Here is a 20,083-nt window from a genome sequence, read left to right on the forward strand (position 1 = left end):
ACGTTAGATTAACTCGGCTGTGCTGGCAGCATGGAACAAGACTCTCTCCCTCTCTCGACTTTGCAGATTGGGAGGAAAAGCAAATAAGACGATGATCTGTCAACAGTGATAGCTGAGCAATCTAATCTCTTCATCTTATATTTAAATAAGATTCAGGGTTGTTGTGTGACCGAGCTGCTGGCATCAACGCTTCTTCTGTGGACATCTGCCTGTCAATCAGCCGGCGGCGTCGCCAAGGAGACAGGCCACCTGTGAACATCAAGGCTCCCGATTGGTGGCTCGGGTCACGGTTCCGCCCCGGCCAATGAGAGGGCAGCGTCGGCCCCGGACGCCAACATGGCGGCGGCAGTAGCGGCAGCGTTTAGAAATTATTTGAGATTTTAACCTTTCCGACCGGGGCGCGCCCGTCCTTCTGCACGGTATTTTAAAAAAAAACCACCACCCGAAAATTCCGTCAGCGCTCCGGTACTGTTAGGGGAAGGAAAAGAAGGGAAGGGGAGGTGATGGCGAGCGACAGCAGGAGGCAGTTCTGGAAGCGGAACACCAAGGTTCCCGGAAGGTTCGTGCAAGCGCTCACTGACTCCGGGGCAATCACAACTCGCTGCTAATTTCTTTCCTTGTTGGCCTCCTTTTATTCTTTCCTGTTTTGCTGTTTTTAGAGATCGCAGGGGTTGTCAGTTTGATTTCATGTTTTTAAACGCAAAAAAAATCCCATCTGTATCCCAGCTTTAGCAAAGTGAGCATCTGTTTGATGCACTCACACGGAAATGTATTGTCAGCTTTACTCAACCACACAAACACCCTCTAGCTCGATTCGTTTCCTTGCTGATCCACATTTCTTGCTAATGCCCCCTCCCATTGAAAATAATTACTGTACAGATTGATGTGATTGAAACCTATGTGAAAGTACTCTTGTCATAAACAGAAGTATTGTGACTTGAGTGCCCAGTTTTACTTCCTTGTTCTTAACCATGTTGGTTTTCATCTTATTAGGTTAAATTTAGGTTGTATTCACATTAGCATGTAACTTTTGAAATAGCTGATCCAATATTTGACATGTATGGAATGATAAATAATTTATGCACCACTACATAGAAAAAGAGCATCATGCTTGGGTCAAAAAAACAAAAGTATATAAACATAGGCGATGTCACCTTAACCAATCAGTCTAATAGTACTTTCCTGCTTGCTCAGCATCCCTTGTCAGATTCATCTGTTTCAATGAAATAGCTAAATCCTTGTTAAAATTACACAAGGGTTTTCCACCATAGTATATTTTAGAAATACTGTCATATTCTGACTATCTTCATGAGTTTTCCTTTTACCTCTTTAATGTTCTTAGTAGAATGTTTATTTGTTCATTTGCGTATTCCTAATTGTTTTGTAATTAACCATGTTGATTGCAATTTGTTCTATTATTACCAGTCATGCACATGTAGAATGTGTCACCTATGACTTGTGACTTTGTACTCATTCCCCTGTGTATTATTTTTAATATTGAAAGATGATCCATGAAAACTTTATTTTTTTACGAAGCTGTTTTCTGAAACATTTATGGCTGTTGTTAAAATATTATACAACTGAATGTTATTAAAAAAAGCATTTTAAGGATCAGATTCCAAACTCTGACATGGCATACAATCTGTAACAGATGGCAATTTGTGATCTTGGAAATCTTATCAAAATGTTCAATATCAGAAGCCTGATAATGTACTTTCAATCAGTTGAAAGTTTTTCCAATAATCTGATCTGTCAATTTCAATGAATTTGAATAAGTGAAATAGAAAGTCAACTTAACAAACTTAAATAAAATTCTTTTTCATTTTTGTTTACTTTTAATATTAGTTGTTTTCTATAAGTATGTCTCCATTATAGGGTGTATATATGTGAAGATAACAGGCCCTAGGTCACAAGAAACTTCCCTGCGTTCTGATGCTCCAGCTACATATGAACAATGTCTACTGTTGAAAGTATCAGTGTCACTTTTGCATATCTTGCCCAGAAGAAATTTTTTTATGCTACCTTCATTGAATGATTTTTGTTGATAATTTGGGTGACTATTGAGGCATCTAGCAAATTAATTAGTAATATGAGTTTGTAACTTACAAAAATTTCCAAAGCTAGCTTTAATTGAAATGTTTTGGCATGAAGACATCTACTTTTCAGCTTGGCAAAAAACCTTACTTAGTCAGAAGCTGTAACTAAGCTGTCTTAGTAATGTTATGATAAGGTGACAATTGCAGAATTGTTTTGTTTTTCTAATATGAAACTGGCAATATGTGAAATGTCTGGACTTGTTCCTTGACTGATCTTTTTTCTTTCTTTGTATGCTTGTTGATTCTTTTCTTTCAATTGACAAAGACAGAAGTTCTGTTCAGCTTCTTGGATGGCTTCCATCTTCTATTTTAGCAGTGTTTATGTTTTTAGTTAATGGGGACACTGAAATATTGCGTCTTTACACGGATTTTTTGGCCTCTGCCTAGTTAGTACTTTGCACTATTCATGCTGAACTTTGGATTGACAAGTAGTTGCTTTGAAGTAGAGGTATTTATTTTGTAGAGCTCTCATCATGTGTAATGTGCCCCACTTTTCACTGTGGAAACAAACAGTTTGGTTTTTTTTGTTGCTGTTAAATTTTTGTCTAACCTTCATAAAATGACATAAATATCTCCAAATAGTTGGTGTTCAACTTCAAGCTACTTTAGAAGGTGAATTTGTCTGCACATCCGCAGTATGTATCGTCTAGCTTTTTCTCCCATGTTGAGTTTGATTGAAGCTTATAGTGGTATACGTACTGCGGTGTAGTGGTAAGCTCCTTAATCCTGGGAAAGTTTAAGATTCAGTCATTCCAACTATACTTAATCTTACTGCTATAACTGTGGATCTGAGATCTTGCATGCTGCAACCAGTGAACTGTGGGTAATTAGGAATTGTAAGTAAATGGAGAAAATACAGGCCATTATCTGAAGCTGTTCACAAGAACTGTTGCAGGTGAGTTTAATACAAATAAACAGTACTTTTGGATATGATTATACTTCACCTTTTAATGACAAGTTGTCATTAGATTTCAGTTATATATTGAGATTTTAGCCTACTAGGGAACTGATTTGCTTGTAACACGCGTTGTTTCCTCTGTATCAGAAAAGAATATTATTTCCAAGATTCCATTAATTTAAAGGATAGTCGAGTGCTTGCATGTATCAATGACTCATTATTTTTAAAGCCAGGACTTTGGTAATTAATTTTTCCTTCTGCATATTTAGAATTTAAGGAGCTTATTTATTTAAGGTTTTGGTGAAGATCTGTACCTCTAGTTGTGGTTGAAGTTGTTGATTGGTTCACCAAGCTGGTTGATTTTTCTTGCAAACTTTTCATCTCCCGCCTGGGTGACATCTTCAGTGCTGTGTAGTCTCTGGATAAAGTGCTGTTGTGAAAAAAAGTTACAGAAAACTCAGCACCAGAATATATGAACATCAGCTTGCAACAAAACGACATGACCGGTCCTTGCTCATGTCAATACGCACTGACAGTGAAGGACACCAGTTGAGCTGGGACAATTTGTGATCCTGGGACAGGCTTAACAAAGAAAAACTTGGGAATTCCTGGAGGCCTGGTATTCATCCAATGGTTCCATAAACAAACGTTGAAATAGACCTATCTACAGACGACTACAGTACAAAACCCGAAGTATAACCACCCACCACAACAGACAGAACCAAACAAGTTTGGGACAGGTCACAATGACAGTGCTTCCCCCGGAGGTTACACAGCACTGAAGATGTCACCCAGTAAGGAGACAAAACTTGTTCGTAGTACAAATCAATAAAATCTGAGAGATGCTAATAGCAATGTTAGGAATATTAATAATCCACATTACTGACTGGAATAGATCACTTGACACATGAGAGAAAAGAGTTTAAAGCTGTGCTTTGCATGCATGTGTGTGTGGTCACTTTTTTCATGTGCAATTTTGTAATTAAAACTGCAATCTCTACAGCAGGTTTTGGAATAATAATTAAATTGCTACATGAAGAAGTATTTGCTAACTATTTCCTTAGTAATGTTTCCTATCTGTCCTCTTGCTTGATAAACCTAATTTTCCCATACCATTTAAATGATGTTCCTAAAAGAAATCAAAAGGAAGAATTGTTTTCAGGATCCCAAGTGACATGTTAACCACGTGGAGCTTTCAATTGTAGGGTTCTTGGCTGTTGCTTATGTGACGAGGGGAGGCTTCACCATTAACCCAGTTAAGTTTACCTCATCACGACTTGATACTGCACACAGAACAGGTTGCGAATATATGTATTTCTTTTTATTAAGAAATAGGATTTTCACTGCTTCTAGAAATGCATAGCAGTGACATTGTTTAAGTAGAGAGATTGAGTATGAATATTAGGTGATCAAATAGTTAAGAAGGAATTGCTTTAAATCAAATTCTGACTTTTATTGTAGCTACAAATGGTGGTGTTTCATGGTTGACGTAACGGAGAGTAAAAGGTTTTAGATTTAGATTAGATTAGATTCCCTACAGTGTGGAAACAGGCCCTTCGGCCAGAACAGTCCACACCGACACTCCGAAGAGTAACCCAGCCAGACCCATTTCCCTCTGACTAATGCACCTAACACTGTGGATAATTTAGCATGACCAACTCACCTGACCTACAAATCTTTGGAATGTGGGGGGAAACCGGAGCACCCGGAGGAAACCCATGCAAACATGGGAAGAATGTGCAAACTCCACACAGACAGTTGCCCAAGGCTGGAATCAAACCTGGGAATCTGGGGCTGTGAGGCAACAGTGCTAACCACTGGCCACCGTGCTGCCCCTAGGCCAATAAAAATGTTCCTTCAATAATTGAAGTCCAAAGGAAGAAAAAGTTTAGAAGAGGCAATGTTCAGTACAACAAAGGAAGAGAAAGAATACGCAATTTCCAATCTTTAGGTGACTTGAGGTATTAATTATTTTCATTTTGGAGGTGTGGGCTTTCCTGATTGGGCCAGCAACTATTGACTGTCTTTAATTGCCCTTTCACAGTTAGTGATGAGTTGACTTCTTAAACAGCTGTGGTCCAATTTGTACTTTAAGTGCTGTAGGAGGAAGTTCCAGGATTTTAACCCAGTTACACTAAAGAAAAGTCAATATATTTCCATGTCAGGATAAGGAGTGCTTTGGGGAGGAACTTGTTGTTGGTTTGGAAGGTGCTTTGAAGAAGACAGTGAATTTTTGCAGTGCAAGCTGTGAATGGTGTTTCCTGCTGCTACCATGTATCACCAATGGAGGAAGTGAATTGTTGTGGATGTGGTTCCAACCAAGCTGACTGCATTGTCCTGAATGGCATCATACTTGAGTGCTTTTGGAACTGTCCTTAACTGAACAAATGGGGGTATTCCATGACACTTCTGGCTTGTGTTTTGTAGATAGCTTTGAGAAGTTAGGAGGTACATTTTGTTGTAGCCTCCAACTGTTCTTGTATTTATGGTATTTATATGTCAGGCCCAGTTTGGCTTCTGGCAGTGTGGTTATTACCAAACTCTGGGTGAAGTTCTCCAATTCATTATGGTTTTATGTGGGCCACCCCAAACTGTTAAGCTCCCAGGTATGGAGGGATAAAGTGGTTCTCCATCTTTATTCACCCACCCCATCAGTTGATTGCAACAAATTTAACATAATCCCTTTCTTTTTTAGGTAAGTACATTTGGATCTGGAAGAAAATGTTTTAAATGCCATTGATTTAAGCAGACTTTCTTGATTGACAAAGATTGAGCTTACTAATTTTTCTCAAATTTAGTAATTAATAATACAGCATAAATACAGATTAGGTGAGTGGAGAGATTAAAATCTCGTCATTAGAATACAACAAAAAAAGAAAGAATTGGCTTAGTTGTAACTCTCTTGGAAAATTTAATAGAATAATAGATTGTCTACTAAACAGTAACTGTTCCAATATAGTAACATCCCACAAGCACACCCTTGGCAAAAAGCTGTTTCAGAAAACAGATTGTCTCACGTGCAACTCCAGTAGCTCAGGACGAAAAATATCAAGAGAACACAGTGTAGCACGGAGAGATGTACTGCAGCAACAGACCCAGAGTTGGTAAAGTGTGGTGCTGGAAAAGGCACAACAGGTGAGGCAACATCCGAAGAGCAAAGGAGTCAATGTTTTGAGCAGGACCCTTCTGGTCCTTCCTGAAAGGTCGACTTCCTTGCTCTTCAGATGCTGTCTGACCTGTGCTTTTTCCAGTGCTATACTTTGCCAATTCTGACTCTTTAGCATCTGCAATCCTCACTGTCTCCCAGCAACAACTGAGAGGAAAACCAAGAAACTAAAAATCCGGGATCTGTGAGTGCTTGACTGCACCCATTCAGGCTGTTTCAGTTGTATCAACCTTTTTTGTTAAAAAAACGGCCTTACAAGCTGTTTACTTTCAGTTTTCAATGGACCTCTTGGCAACTCTGTCTTTAAAAGCTTTTTTTTAAAAAAAAGTACAAAATAGACCATTAAAGTCATTGTATTATTGCAAGAGTTGGGAGGTAATCTATAGGGATTGTTAGGAAATCACTATCCTATTTGTTTAAAATTTTCTGACACATTTAGTTATAATAGCTCATCAATCCCACACATAATTTTCCTGAATTCATATTTGCACTTATTTAGACTGTTGGTTTTGAAAATGGCTCTTGCCTGACACTTGTCCGAATTTTACTTGCTACTGATTAACCCATACCTGGATGTTGTCCAGATTTTCCTGCATTTTTGACCTAGACTACTTCGGTATCTGAAGAATCACCAGTGGTGCTGACTATCCCTACTTCAAACCTTTACAATGGATGGAAGGTGATTAATGATACAACTCAAGATGGTTGGTCCTAGGACATCACCTAGTGGAATTGCTGCTGTGATGATTTGATGAGATCACTGACCTCCAAAGCCATTTTTCTTTGTATAGTCATGATTCCAACTAGCTAGTGATGCCTGGCTGTATCCAATTTGGAATACATTGACTTTTGTAACTACTGCCGTAATCTTTGTGGTTGGGCTTTTCTCTCCAGTTTGAAAGACTGTGAGAATGTAGGAATAGAGAGAGAGACTTGTCCATTTCTAGTTACAGATTCATCTCAGTAGCAATTACTTGAAATATCATTCACTCATATTTCTAGGTTTGAGTTTGTATTCCATCTCAATTGTAGATATTTTAATTCTTTCCAACTCATGAGCTTCTCATCAAGGTGTACATTAAACAGCAGGTAAAGGTTTCTTCAGACTTGCTGGTTTTAGTCTTTTGAAAAGAATGATTTCAGTTCAGACTGTTTACTTTTAATGCTTTCATGAAGATTGGCTAAACCAATGGTTGGGTGATTACTGTGAGCATTTGAATTTTTTTTTCTTTTAAAGAAATCAGTCCATCAGTGATCCAGGTGTTAACTCAGATGATGGAAGTTGAAATTTGATGATCCATCATTTATCACTGTTATGACCATTTGATTCCTATTTCACAGTGATTATAGGCCTTCTGGGGATGGCTGTTTTAATTTAAATGACATTAAAATCATCAAAATTACCATTTGACTAGTATCCAATTTATTATGTGGTAACATTACATCATTTATTATCTGTTTCTTGTCCCAGATTTGGAACACTGGAGAAAGCGACTGGTTGGTAACATTTGTCATGAATTCTTAGTAATTGAGTTTGCTTAATATTGACCACAATAGTTTACTTACCAGTGAACTAATTGCTGGACTTGTTTGTGGTAGACTAAGTGTACTTATCTTTATGGCTGCACTGTAAATTGGGAAATCTGAAATTGAGGAGTTAGTTGTGTTTTGCTCAGAAAGGACGAAATATTCCTGTCCACATTAAAAGTCATTGACATTTTATTTGATGTAAGAGATCAGAATTGCTTGGTAAGTATTTGATATTGCATTTAGAGTTATAGCTTCAATGGATCATAAAATTAGTCACTGCAAGTGAGTATTGCGTAACCTTTGGATTGTCATTGGTGACTTGAAAATTTCTTGACACAATTAATGAAATCAAACACAAAAACATTTTTGCACTTAAAATTTTAATTTCTCAGTAAAAGCTGTACTCAAGTAATATGACTGCCCAACTAATTGAATTTATGACATTGTAACCATCTTTCGCACCTCAATTGTTTTGAAAAGGAATTTTGATTAACGTGTAAGAGTGGTCTGATTTAAGCAGGGATGATACTGCTTCATCTTCGGTAGTTAAAAGAAATCACTGTTATTGGTAGAGTTTGTGTATTTAATAAATGAATTGGTTGCAGAGGATTAGAGGAGATATTTGAGTTTGTGGTCTAGGGACAAGGTTATTTATTTTCATTGATGTGTTTGGCAGTCGTATTTAGTCATTCAGTATCCTTATTGATGCCTCATGAAATTGCACAAAATTGTAATTTAAATCATAAAATTGAAACCGGAGTTATGTGAAGAGGAAATAACTATAATAATGTCCGTTGTGAAATAAGAATGCAGCCAGCTCAATTCATTTTACTATGAATTGTGTTCTTGTGGGTGTTTCTGGCCAGAGGACGCTTTTATTGCTCAAACCTTCTTGCCATCTTGAACCACTGCAGTCCATATTTAGCAGTAGGGAGGAAATTCTACGATTTTGACCCATTGACACTGCAGGAGTATGGTGGGTAAATTGTTGGAGGGGATTCTCAGAAACAGGATTTATATGCATTTGGAGAGGCAAGGACTGATGAGGAATAGTGAGCAATACTTTGAGTGTGGGAAGTCATGTCTCACACGCTTGATTGGGGTTTTTTTAAGGATGTAACCAAAATTGGCAGCATGATAGATGTTGTCAACATGGAGTTTACTAAAAACTTTTACACCGTTCTGCATGGTAGACAAATTGGTAAGGTTAGATCACATGGGATTCAGGGAGGGCTTGTGAATTTGATACAAAATTGGCCTGTTGGTAGGAGACAGGGGGTGGTGGTGATGGGTTATTTTTTGGACTGGAGGCCTGCCACCAGCTGTGTTCTGCAGAGATCGGTGTTGGATCCACTGTTGCTTGTCATTTACATAAAGATTTGGATGAGAATTTAGAAGGTATGGTTAGTAAGTTTGTGGGTAACACTAAAATTGCTTCTATCATCAACAGTGAAGAAGGTTATCTAAGATTACAAAAGGACTGTGATCAATTGGGCCAATGGGCTGAGGAATAGAGTTTAATTTGGATAAATGCAAGGTATTGCATTTTAGAAAAACAAATGAGCAGAGCTGAAAAATGTGTTGCTGGAAAAGCGCAGCATGTCAGGCAGCATCCAAGGAGCAGGAGAATCGACGTTTCGGGAATAAGCCCTTCTTCAGCAACACATTTTTCAGCTCTGATCTCCAGTATCTGCAGTCCTCACTTTCTCCTAAACAAATGAGCAGTACTTCAACAGTTAATGATAGGATCCTAGGTAGTGTTTTAAACAGCGAGAGACAGGAGTTTAGACACATTGTTCTATGAAAGCTGCATCACAGGTAGACAGGGGGTTAAGGTATTTAGCACACTTGCCTTCATTGGCTGATGATTGAGTTGGGATGTCATGTTGAAGTTGAACAGGATGTTGGTGAGGCCACTTTTGGAGTACTGTGTCCAGTTCTGGTTACCTGCAGTCAGAAGGGCACTATTAAATTTTGAGAAGGTTCGGAAAAGATTCACCAGGATGTTGCAGAGACTGGAGGGTTTGATTTAAAAGGATAGGCTGGGACTATTTTCACTGGAATATAGGAAGTTGAGGGGTGACTTCATAGAGATTTATAAAATCATGAGTGTATAATAAGGTGAATAGCGAAGGTCTTTTCCCTAGTGTCGGGGAGTTGAAAACGAGGGGGCATATATTTAAGGTGAGGGGAAGAAGATTTGAAAGGAACACGAGGGGCAACTTTTTCGCACAGCATGGTTTGTACGTGGAATGAGCTGCCGGAGGATGTGGTAGATTCAGGTATAGTTATATGTAAAAGACATTTGGATAGATACACGAATAGGGAAGGTTTAGAGGGATGTGGGCCAAATTAAGGCAAGTGGCGTAGTTTAGTTTGGGGAGCTTGGTTGGCATGGATGTTTCTGTGCTGTATGACTCTGTGTGATTTGAAGGGGAGCTTACAGGTGGGTGCTGCCTTTGTCATTCTAGATGAAAATGATTGTTTGGAAGGTCCTATCAAAGGAGCCTTGGTGAATTTCTGCAGTGCATCTTGCAAATGGTGCACACTGCTGCTAGTGAGCATCAAGGGTGGACAGAGTTGATGCATTTGGATATGGTGCCAGTCAAGCAGGCTGCTTTAGCCTGCATGATATCAAACTGCTTGTATATTGCTGGAACTCATCTGACTCGTACCTTGTAGATAGTAGATAGGCTTTGAGGAGTCAGGAGGTAAGAAACAGTAAATAATGTACACATAATTCATCAGTGGTATCAACTGGAATTTTTCTCCTCCAAACTGTGATAATGTGCAAATTATATTTGAAAACATTTCTTCCACTTGTATGATATGTCTTTTTCTCTCTTTTTTTTCTTTCCTTAGTATACAACAAGTTTATGGAGCTCAACATCCCCCATTTGATCCCCGTCTACACAAAAAGTAGGTTTGCATTTGATTATTGCTCGTCTGGTTTCGTAATCTGTTTTCAATTTGAATGACCTTCATCATGTTAATATGGCCAGAGCTTTGTGAAGCGAAAGAACAATTTGATTTCTTATAATTATGTATCAGCCCTACCTAGATGTGACAGTGGATGAGTAGAACAAGGATAATCTAAATGATTTGTTCTCCGTTCAAACCATGGTTAGAAGCTGAACCATAGTTAATTGATGTTGATAAAATGTAGAGCTGGAAAAGCACATAAGGTCAGACAGCATTGGAGGAGCAGGAAAGTACACATTTTGGATGGAGACCCTTTATTAGAACTGGGAAGGAGGAAGGGAGCTCAGGAATAAATTGAGGGATGGAGGTGGGGCTGAGGGAAAGATAGCTGGGATGGTGAAAGGTGGATGCAGGAAGGTTGTTAGGATGGTCATAGGTGGATACAGGTAGGGGGTTATTGTGATTAGCCAGTGGGAGGGTGGAGTGGATAGGTGAGAAGGAAGATAAGTCTAGAGGTGGGGGGGAGAGGGACGGCTGGCAATGGGTTGAAGTGGGAGGAGGGATGGGGAGATTTTGAAGCTAGTGAACTCTATATTAAGGCCATTGGGCTGTAAATTTCCCAGGCAGAATATAAGGAGGTGTTCCTCCAGTTTGCATGTGGCCTCATTTTGACAGTGGAGGGGGAAGGGTGGTGTTGAAATGCCTGGCAACCAGAATGTTGATAGGGACTGCTCTAAACATTCCAATCAAGAGCTCCAGAGTCTGCACTTGGTCTCTGATGTCGAGGAGACCACATCGGGAGCAACTGATGCAATAGACCAGGTTAGAAGTGCAGATTAATCTCTGTTGGATTTGGAATGATTGTTTGGGGCCCTGGACGGAGGCAAGTGGGAGATGTAGGGGCAAGTGTTGCACTTCCTGTGGTTGCAGGGAAAGGTACCAGATGTGAAGGAGAGGCTGGTATGGAACTGATAAGGGAGACTGACTGAACGGTTACTACGGAAAGCAGGTAGGGGTGGAGAAGGAACTATCTTTTTGGTGGTGTCTGACTACTGTTGGCGAAAATGGCAAAGGATGATGCATTGGATTTGGAGATTGTGCGGTGGTAAGTTCTGAAGTTGCTGTTTAGAACTCCAGTGAAAACTAAGAGTTGCTCAATGCTGAGATGGCTTTTTTTTTCATACTTACAGTATCTTTCCTAGCTTGTCAACTTCATCTGTACCACTCCACGGAATGAACAGTTCTGTGTAATAATGGTTTAAAAAAAATAAGGTGGCTCTTTTAAAATATTTTGGAAATTTAAAATTTATTCTCTGGATCTGTTTGGAGAACGTATGCTGGTTTAGAAGTTGGTGCTAGAAATATGTATTGGATAGCCAATGTAAATGGTAGAATTTAACTTGCTAAATCTATCTCATTGTTGAGTGTCTGGTGGTAGCTGTGGTGGGTGATGGTGTTGGAGTGCATTACTGAAATGACCACTATCGTGAAAGAAACATCACCCTGCTTTTCTTTGCTTGCCTCTGAGCCAAATTGCTAGGGTGGCAATATGTAGTATTCTATTTTGCCAGTGGTGTAAATAGCTAGAATACATGAAAGAGCAACTGTACAGAGGTTTTTGAATATACCAAGTGTTAATTTTTCTGTGCGTGGTCTAAATCTGTCAAACTGGATTTTGGGGAATTTGTTTTGATGTACTGTGAACATTTGTCAGTTTTAAAATTGCAGGTGACCCGTGTACTTAGTCATAGAGCATGGAAGTAGACCCTTCAGTCCAACTCATCCATGCCAACCAGGTATCCTAATACAATCTAGTCCCATTTGTTCACACTTGGCCCATATTTGTCTAAAGCCTTCCTATTCATATCTTAGGTTCTTTTCCCGAGTTTCACACAAGAGATGCAATTCGCACACAGACTTCTGCAAGCAGTTAAAGTTTTTATTAAAGCTTGTAGAAGCTGGGTGACCCCCTTTGACCCCGCCCCTGCCCTCCTGCGCCCCCCCCCGCCCCGCCCCCGCCGCCACCAGAGAGCATTTCTGAATGGAAGAGATTGAACGATAGTTTAACTTGACAATAGCAAGGAGGAGGAGTAGCAAATGACTGTCTAATTGGGGTGTGGGTGATTCACATTCTTGGCTGACTGTCGTCCCCACCCAAAGCTAGTGCAGTTTAACCTTTTAATATTACATTTATGTCCAGAGAGATATTCCTATTTAATCTTTTAACATTATACATAGACCCATCCAGATTCCTTTTAAATGTTGCAATTTTACCAGCCGCCTCCACTTCCTCTGGCAGCTCATTCCATACACCATGCCACCCTCTGCGTGAACAAGTTGCCGCTTAGGTCCCTTTTTAAATTTTTCCACTCTCACCCTAAACCTATACCCTCTAGTTCTGGACTCCCCCACTCCAAGGAAAAGCACCACATCCACAAAAATCTACTCCCTCCACCAGCAACGCTCAGTAGCAGCAGGCTATATATCTAAGATGTATTGCAGAAATTCACCCAAGATCCTTAGAAAGTACCATTCATAGCTATGACCATCTCCATGTAGTAGGACAGGAGCAGCACTGCCACCTGCAAGTTCCCATCCAAGCCACTCACCATCCTGACTTGGAAATAATAGCTGTTCCTTCATTGTTGCTGTAATCTGGAAAATCCTGGAATTCCTTCACTCAGGGCATTGAGTCATGTGGTCTGAAGCAGTTCGCCATCACTTTTTCAACGCAAATTAGGAACCGTCAAGAATGCTGGCCAGACAGTGATGTCCATGTCCCACAGTAAATAAAAAGAAAACTCCAGTGAATACAATCCTAATCGACTCATTGTCTGCTCATACATCATTCCTGCCATCCCAGAAATCAATTTGGTCAACCTTTGCTGCACTGCCTCTCTAGTATGAATATCCTTCTTCAAATAAGGAGACCAAAACTGAGCACACTTTTCCAGATGTGGCCTTACGAGCATCTCTAATAATTGCAGCAAGACATCCTCTTTATGCTTTAACATTTCATGTTTGTTGTTTCATTTTGGCATAACTTTTTATTTCAACATGCAGTTATATCTGAAATTATAATTACTAAATATGTTTGAATTTCTGGCTGTATTTCCCCTACAGATTGGGGATCCCACCACTGCAGATCTTTTTTCGGACAGTCTGGGAAGCAAAGTTTGCTGCCTTCTCCATAATTGCCAGCAACCAATTTGCCTGTAGCCGGGAGCTGAACAATATTATGTTCCAAGCACTTCTCCATTCTGATGGTGGAGTGATTCCTCACCCATTTAATGGCCTTCTTGCAGCAGGCAAGGAACCAGCAAACCCAGAGGTTCCAGGCTGTTAAGAGTTGCTGTCACGATAAATAGCACTTCCCCTCTATGTTGGAATATAGATTTAAGGTCACAGCCAGATTGATTTTTATTGAATGATAAAGCAGGCTCAAGGGGTGAATGTGTTCCTATTTATTTTATGTTCTTAAAGTCTAGCCCATAATGTTAAAAGTTGTTTCTTTGACATTTGTGTCTAAGCTTTATCATTATTGCAAGTTTAAATTTTGTCATATGTAAGTGAGAAAGGTTACCTAGTTTTAGGCTAAAAATAAATTCAGTGCCAGTGAACTTCAGAATGCTAATTAACCACAAAGTACTTTAATTGATCAAATTCATGGAGACAATTTTGGAGAAAGAAAATAGGTAATGTTTTACAGAAGTGAGAAAGCTTGAATTTTTTTGGGTTTGCAGCTTCATAAAAGAGGGATGAAGATAATTATTGCACTTGACCTTTTTGATTCTCTGCAGGAGATGTCTTCATTATTTTTACTAGTCTACTAGGATGTCAGTGATTTTAAATGAGTGATTTGGAATTGGCTAACATAACAATGTCTACGCCTGGCTTCAGATTCAGCCTAATCTGATGAATGAATGAAAAAAAAAGGGAGCTTTTAAATGGATACCTTTCCACAATATAATCTGCCCTAATTGAACATTCATTGACCCTAAATTGACAAAATAATATTATGACGGCATAAGGAAGTTCTATTCAGGAGCAAGAAAGTCACACAGAGTTTTTCTGAAGTTGGAAATTAAACCCACTGAGAATGCACGATAGAAAACTGCTCTTTTATTGCACCAGTGCCACTACATGCCACAAAACAAATGAGATCGGAAAAGGTTGCAGGGGGAAATATCTTGGGTGGTTTCCAGGGAAACCGTTGGATTTAATGATTTGAATGGTGACAGATTAGTCATGGCTCACATCAATTTGATAGGGTTCCCCATGGTAGGCTCATTCATAAAGTCAGGGAGATTTGGTTATCTGGATTCAGAATTGGCTAGTTGACAGAAGTCAGAGAGTGGTTGTAGATGGAAAGTATTCTGCCTGGAGGACAGTGTTGAGTGGAGTCCCGCAGGGCTCTGCTGTTGGGCCTTTGCTCTTTGTAGTTTTTATAAATGACTTGGATGAGAAGGTTGAGGGGCGGGTTAGTAAATTTGCAGATGACATAGGGTTGGAGGTGTCATCGATAGTATTGAGGGCACGGTGGCTCAGTGATTAGCACTGCTGCCTCACAGCAGCAGGGTCCCAGGTTCGATTCCAGCCTCTGGTGACTATCTGTGTGGAGTTTGCACATTCTCCCCGTGTCTGTGTAGGTTTCCTCCAGGTGCTCCGGTTTCTTCCCACAGTCCAAAGATGTGCAGGTCAGGTGAATTGGCCATGCTAAATTGCCCATAATATTCGGTGCATTAGTCAGTGGGAAGTGGGTCTACTGCAGGCTGCAGCATGACATGGACAGGATGCAGAACTGGGCTGAGAAATGACAGATGGAGTTCAACCTGGAGAAATGTGAAGTGATGCATTTTGGAAGGTCAAACTTGAATGCTGAATATAGGATTAAAGACAGGATTCTTGGCTGTGTGGAGGAACAGAGGGATCTGGGTGTGCATGTACATAGATTCCTCAAAGTTGCCACTCAAGTGGATATGGCTAAGAAAGCATATGGTGTTTTGGCTTTCATTAACAGGGATCGAGTTTCGGAACCGCGAGGTTTTGCTGCAGCTCAAAGTCCCTGGTCAGACCACACTTGGAATATAGTGTCCAGTTCTGGTCGCCCTACTATAGGGAAGATACAGAGGCTTTGGAGAGGGTACAAAGAAGGTTACCAGGATGCTGCCTGGACTAGAGGGCTTGCCTTATGAAGAAAGGTTGAATAAGCTTGGACTTTTCTCTCTGGAGAGAAGGAGGAAGAGAGGAGACCTGATTGAGGTGTACAAAATAATGAGAGGAATAGATAGAGTCAATAGTCAGAGACTTTTCCCCAGGGCAGGATTGACTGGTACGAGAAGTCATATTTTGAAGATATTAGGAGGAAGGTATAAAGGAGATGTCAGAGGTAGTTCCTTACGCAGAGAGTTGTGAATGCGTTGCCAGCTGTGGTGGTGGAAGCAGAGTCATTGGGACATTTAAGCGACTGCTGGACATGCACATGGATAGCAGTGAGTTGAGGGGTGCATAGGGTAAGTTACTTTTTTTTACATGAGGATTAAACCTTGGCACAACATCGTGGGCCAAAGGGCCAGTTCTGTGCTGTTCTTTTCTGTGTTCTATGTTCTATCAACTCTCACCTCCCCAGCTTGTCTCAACACCTAGCAATTTGCCTATGTGCGCAGGTCAACAACAGATGTCATTTCTGTAGCCCTACACTCATTGCTGGAACATCTGGATAAAAAGGACACCTATATCAGGCTACCACTTCTTAATGTAGCTCCACCTTCAAGACCATGGCGTACAATCAGCAAACTCCATGACATGGTCTCTGCTCCGTCTTCTGCAACTAGATCCTCAACTTCCTTGACCCATAGACCGCAATCAGTGAAGATAGACAACAGCACCACTTTCATAATAATCATTAACACTGGCATCAAGTAAGAGTGCGTGCTCAGCCCCCTACTGTATTCCGTGTGACTGTGTGGCCAAATGTTGTCCAAATTCCATCTACAAGTTCGCTGATGACATCACCGTTGTAGGCCGGATATCAAACAATGACGAGATAGAATACTGTAAGGAAATAGAATACTTGATGTTGTATTTCAAAGATAATCTCTCCCTCAATGTCAGCAAAACTAAAGAGTCCATCATCAGCTTCAGGAAGAAAGGAGGAAGACATGTCCCTATCTGCATCGATGGAGCTGAGGTGGAGAGGGTCGAGAGCATCCAGTTCCTAATAGTGACGATAATCAACAATCTGTCTCGACTTCCCGCGTATGTGTCAGGTCAAGAAAGCACATTAACGCCTTTTTTTTCCTCAGGAAACGTAGAAAATTTAGTGTGTCTGTAAAGACCCTCACCAACCTTTACAGATGCACCATAGAAAGCATACCGTCGGGGTGTATGACAGTCTGGTACTGCAACTGCTGTGCCGAAGACCATAAGAGACTGCAGAAAGTTGAGTTTACAGCCTAGACCATCATGTAACCCAATCTCCGTCAAATTGTTGCCATGGAAAGGCCGTTAATATCATCAAAGACCCCTACCATCCCAGTAATAGTCTCTTCCAACCTCTTCCATCAGGCAGAAGATACAGAAGCTTGAACTGCATACTGACAGGTTCAAGAACAGCTTCTTCCCTGTTATTAGCCTGCTGAATGGACTTCTCTAATTTCAAATTTAATGCTGATCTTGTTTTTGTGCACCTTCCGCGCAGCTGTAACCTTGTATACCTTGCTCCGTCTAAACACTCTATGATCTGTATGTCCTTGTATGCTATTATCTATCTGTACTACTTGCAAAACAAAACTTTTCACTGGTAATTGGGTACAGGTGACAATAATAAATTATATCAAATCACTGACAAAAGGTGAGTTTGCGGAAGTATTCCAACGTTCCATCAAATATGACCTTTCACTTCCACCTAATGTGGTAGAAATTGAAACTGCCATTAGATACATGAAGAATTGAAAAGCTGCAGAGTATTTGTTATTCCAGTGGAGATTTTCAAATTTGAAGGACCAGAGCTTGCCTGTCATCTCCATCAACTGTTCCTGAAAATCAAGGACAGAGAAGAAGTCCCTGCTGATCTCTGGCATGCTCCCATCACCACTGTCAAGAATGGAGGCAAAATTGAATGTGGGAACTGCCAAAGAATCTTCCAATTCTCCATTGCTGGGAAGATCATTACCTGAATCCTCGCTGGTCCCTTTCCACCAGTCTTTGATGAAATACAGGTACTCAATCCTTTATCCGAAACGCTTGGGACCAGCTGGTTTACGGAATTCGGAAATTTTTGAATTTCGGAATAAGTGACTGTTCAATGGTGAAATTTTCAAAAAAAACTTACCTCCCAGCAGACTCCCCGAATAACAGGCCCTGACACAGAATTGTGGCCTGCCAGTGCCAATTCAGTTAAGGGATCAATTCTACAAGAACATCTCTTGGCAAGAGAATGCACAGGAAAGGAATTGGAGAAAGGAATACCAGTGATCTTAAGCTCAAGATCTCATTCCACTGCTGAGAACACCTGTCCAATGTTGATCAGTGATGCAACTCTGTGATCAGACTCATCAGCCACACAAGGCCTCTCAGAACCCAGGACCAGTGACCTGGAATTTCCTAGACAGACAATCATGCTTAAGCAAGTGATTGCTTGTTTAAAACTGGGCATCTACATCTGTAATAGTTTTCAGTTCTCAATCATCAACTCCAATTTTCTCACTTTCTCGTAATGCTGTATGGCTTGCTGAGTAACATCTGCATTTTCAATTTATTTGCTATTCCCTCTCCTCCTCCAAGCTTTGCTACTGTCAGAATGGCTGCTGCTGATCCTTCCAGTCTTTGTGTACAGCCTCATCACCTTGTTGAATTCTCTTGTGGAGATATTGTTAACACGTACATTCCGCATTGTCAAAGTTTCTGACTTGCTAAAGATCCTATAGCCTAGAATCTTTAATGCTTAATCATGGTCAGGTTGCAATTACTTCGGTATTATAAAGAGAGAGACAATTGCTATAGTCTCAGAAAGTAAGAGAGAGAATGCTGATGGTGGTTTAGTGGGGAGTGGGGGGCGGGGGGTGTCACCATGCCTCTCACGAAGCATGGGGTTGAGAAAATGACACCTTCATGGTTACCTTTATTATGATTTGTGTTGTATGTTTATAAAGAAAGGTTGAGTTTCTAATTCTTATCTTTGTCTTGTATATTTGTGTATAGAGTTTTATCTGGGTGACTTCCCCTGTCATAGCCATATATCATAGAATCACAGAATTGGTAAAGAATAGAAGGAACCATATAGTTTATTGTGCCTGCACCAACTCTCAAACCAACACTGTTAGTACCATTCTTCCGTCTCCCTTTTCATCCTTTTTAGGTAACAGGTTTAATTCTTTTTTTTGAACCTACCATAATGTCTTTCAAAACATCCCAGACCACTACAACTTGCTATGGGGTAAGCTTTTTTCCTTTTGCTTTTGCTTCATTTCCCAATAATTTTAATCTGTTCCTTTTCATCCTCAATCATTTCATCAGATTTAGATTTAGATTACTTACAGTGTGGAAACAGGCCCTTTGGCCCAACAAGTCCACACCGACCCGCCGAAGCGTAACCCACCCAGACCCATTCCCCTAAATTTACCCCTTCACCTAACACTACGGGCAATTTAGCATGGCCAGTTCACTTGACCTGCACATTTTTAGATTGTGGGAGGAAACCAGATCACCCGGAGGAAACCCACGCAGACACAGGGAGAATGTGCAAACTCCACAGAGAGTTGCCTGAGGTAGGAATTTAACCTGGGTTTCTGGCGCTGTGAAGCAGCATTGCTAACAGCTGTGCCACCATGCTGCCCATCAGTGCCAACAGTTATTCCATTTATCTGCTGCCCAGACCCCTCATGATTTCGAAGACCTCCATCAAATCTTTGAGGGAAAACTATTCTGACCTTCCAATCTATCTTCATCATGGAGGTTTCTCATCCTTGAAACCTTTCTCTTGAATCTGATATGCACCCTTTCCAATGCCTTCAAATCCTAATACAGAACAGAATTAAATACTTTAGTTGAGTTTGCACTCATGTCCTGTACCAGTTCACCATAAACTCCTCTTTGTTCTTCTATTTTTTTGTCCCTCTTAATAAAGTCTAGAATCTCCATTTATTAAATGGCTCTCAATTTGTCCTGCCACCTTCAGTGTACAAAGTACATAAATCTAGGTCCATTTTCATTCTGCATTTCCTTTATCTTGTGCTTTTCCTCTCATTTTTTTAACTTAAAACTCCTATTGAGTTCTTTGCATATTTTAGGATCAGATTTGTCCTAAGAATTCAGGTGTACTGCATGGTTAGAGCAAGATGGCCTAGAACCACAGGAGATTGGGGGTGGATACTAAATGAGTATTTTTACATCAGTGTTTACTGTGGAGAAGGACATGGAAGATATAGAATGTGGGGAAATAGTTGGTGACATCTTGAAAAATATCCATAC

The 20,083-nt window shown here is 40.3% G+C and overlaps 1 protein-coding gene across 2 annotated transcripts in view; it reads left to right on the forward strand.

Annotated features, from left to right (window-relative positions):
* The first annotated feature begins 321 nt into the window (after positions 1–321).
* Positions 322–20,083, forward strand: part of LOC132828188 (TBC1 domain family member 22B-like) — a 309,362-nt gene continuing 289,600 nt past the window's right edge. For both annotated transcript variants that reach the window (XM_060845124.1, XM_060845126.1), the window contains exons 1-2: positions 322–559; positions 10,553–10,609. In XM_060845124.1, coding sequence (XP_060701107.1) covers positions 504–559; positions 10,553–10,609 — 113 coding nt within the window. In that variant the 5' untranslated portion in view covers positions 322–503. The remainder of the gene's footprint in view (positions 560–10,552; positions 10,610–20,083) is intronic.

The sequence above is a fragment of the Hemiscyllium ocellatum genome, chromosome 26, assembly GCF_020745735.1.
Source record: "Hemiscyllium ocellatum isolate sHemOce1 chromosome 26, sHemOce1.pat.X.cur, whole genome shotgun sequence".
Classification (NCBI taxonomy): domain Eukaryota; kingdom Metazoa; phylum Chordata; class Chondrichthyes; order Orectolobiformes; family Hemiscylliidae; genus Hemiscyllium; species Hemiscyllium ocellatum.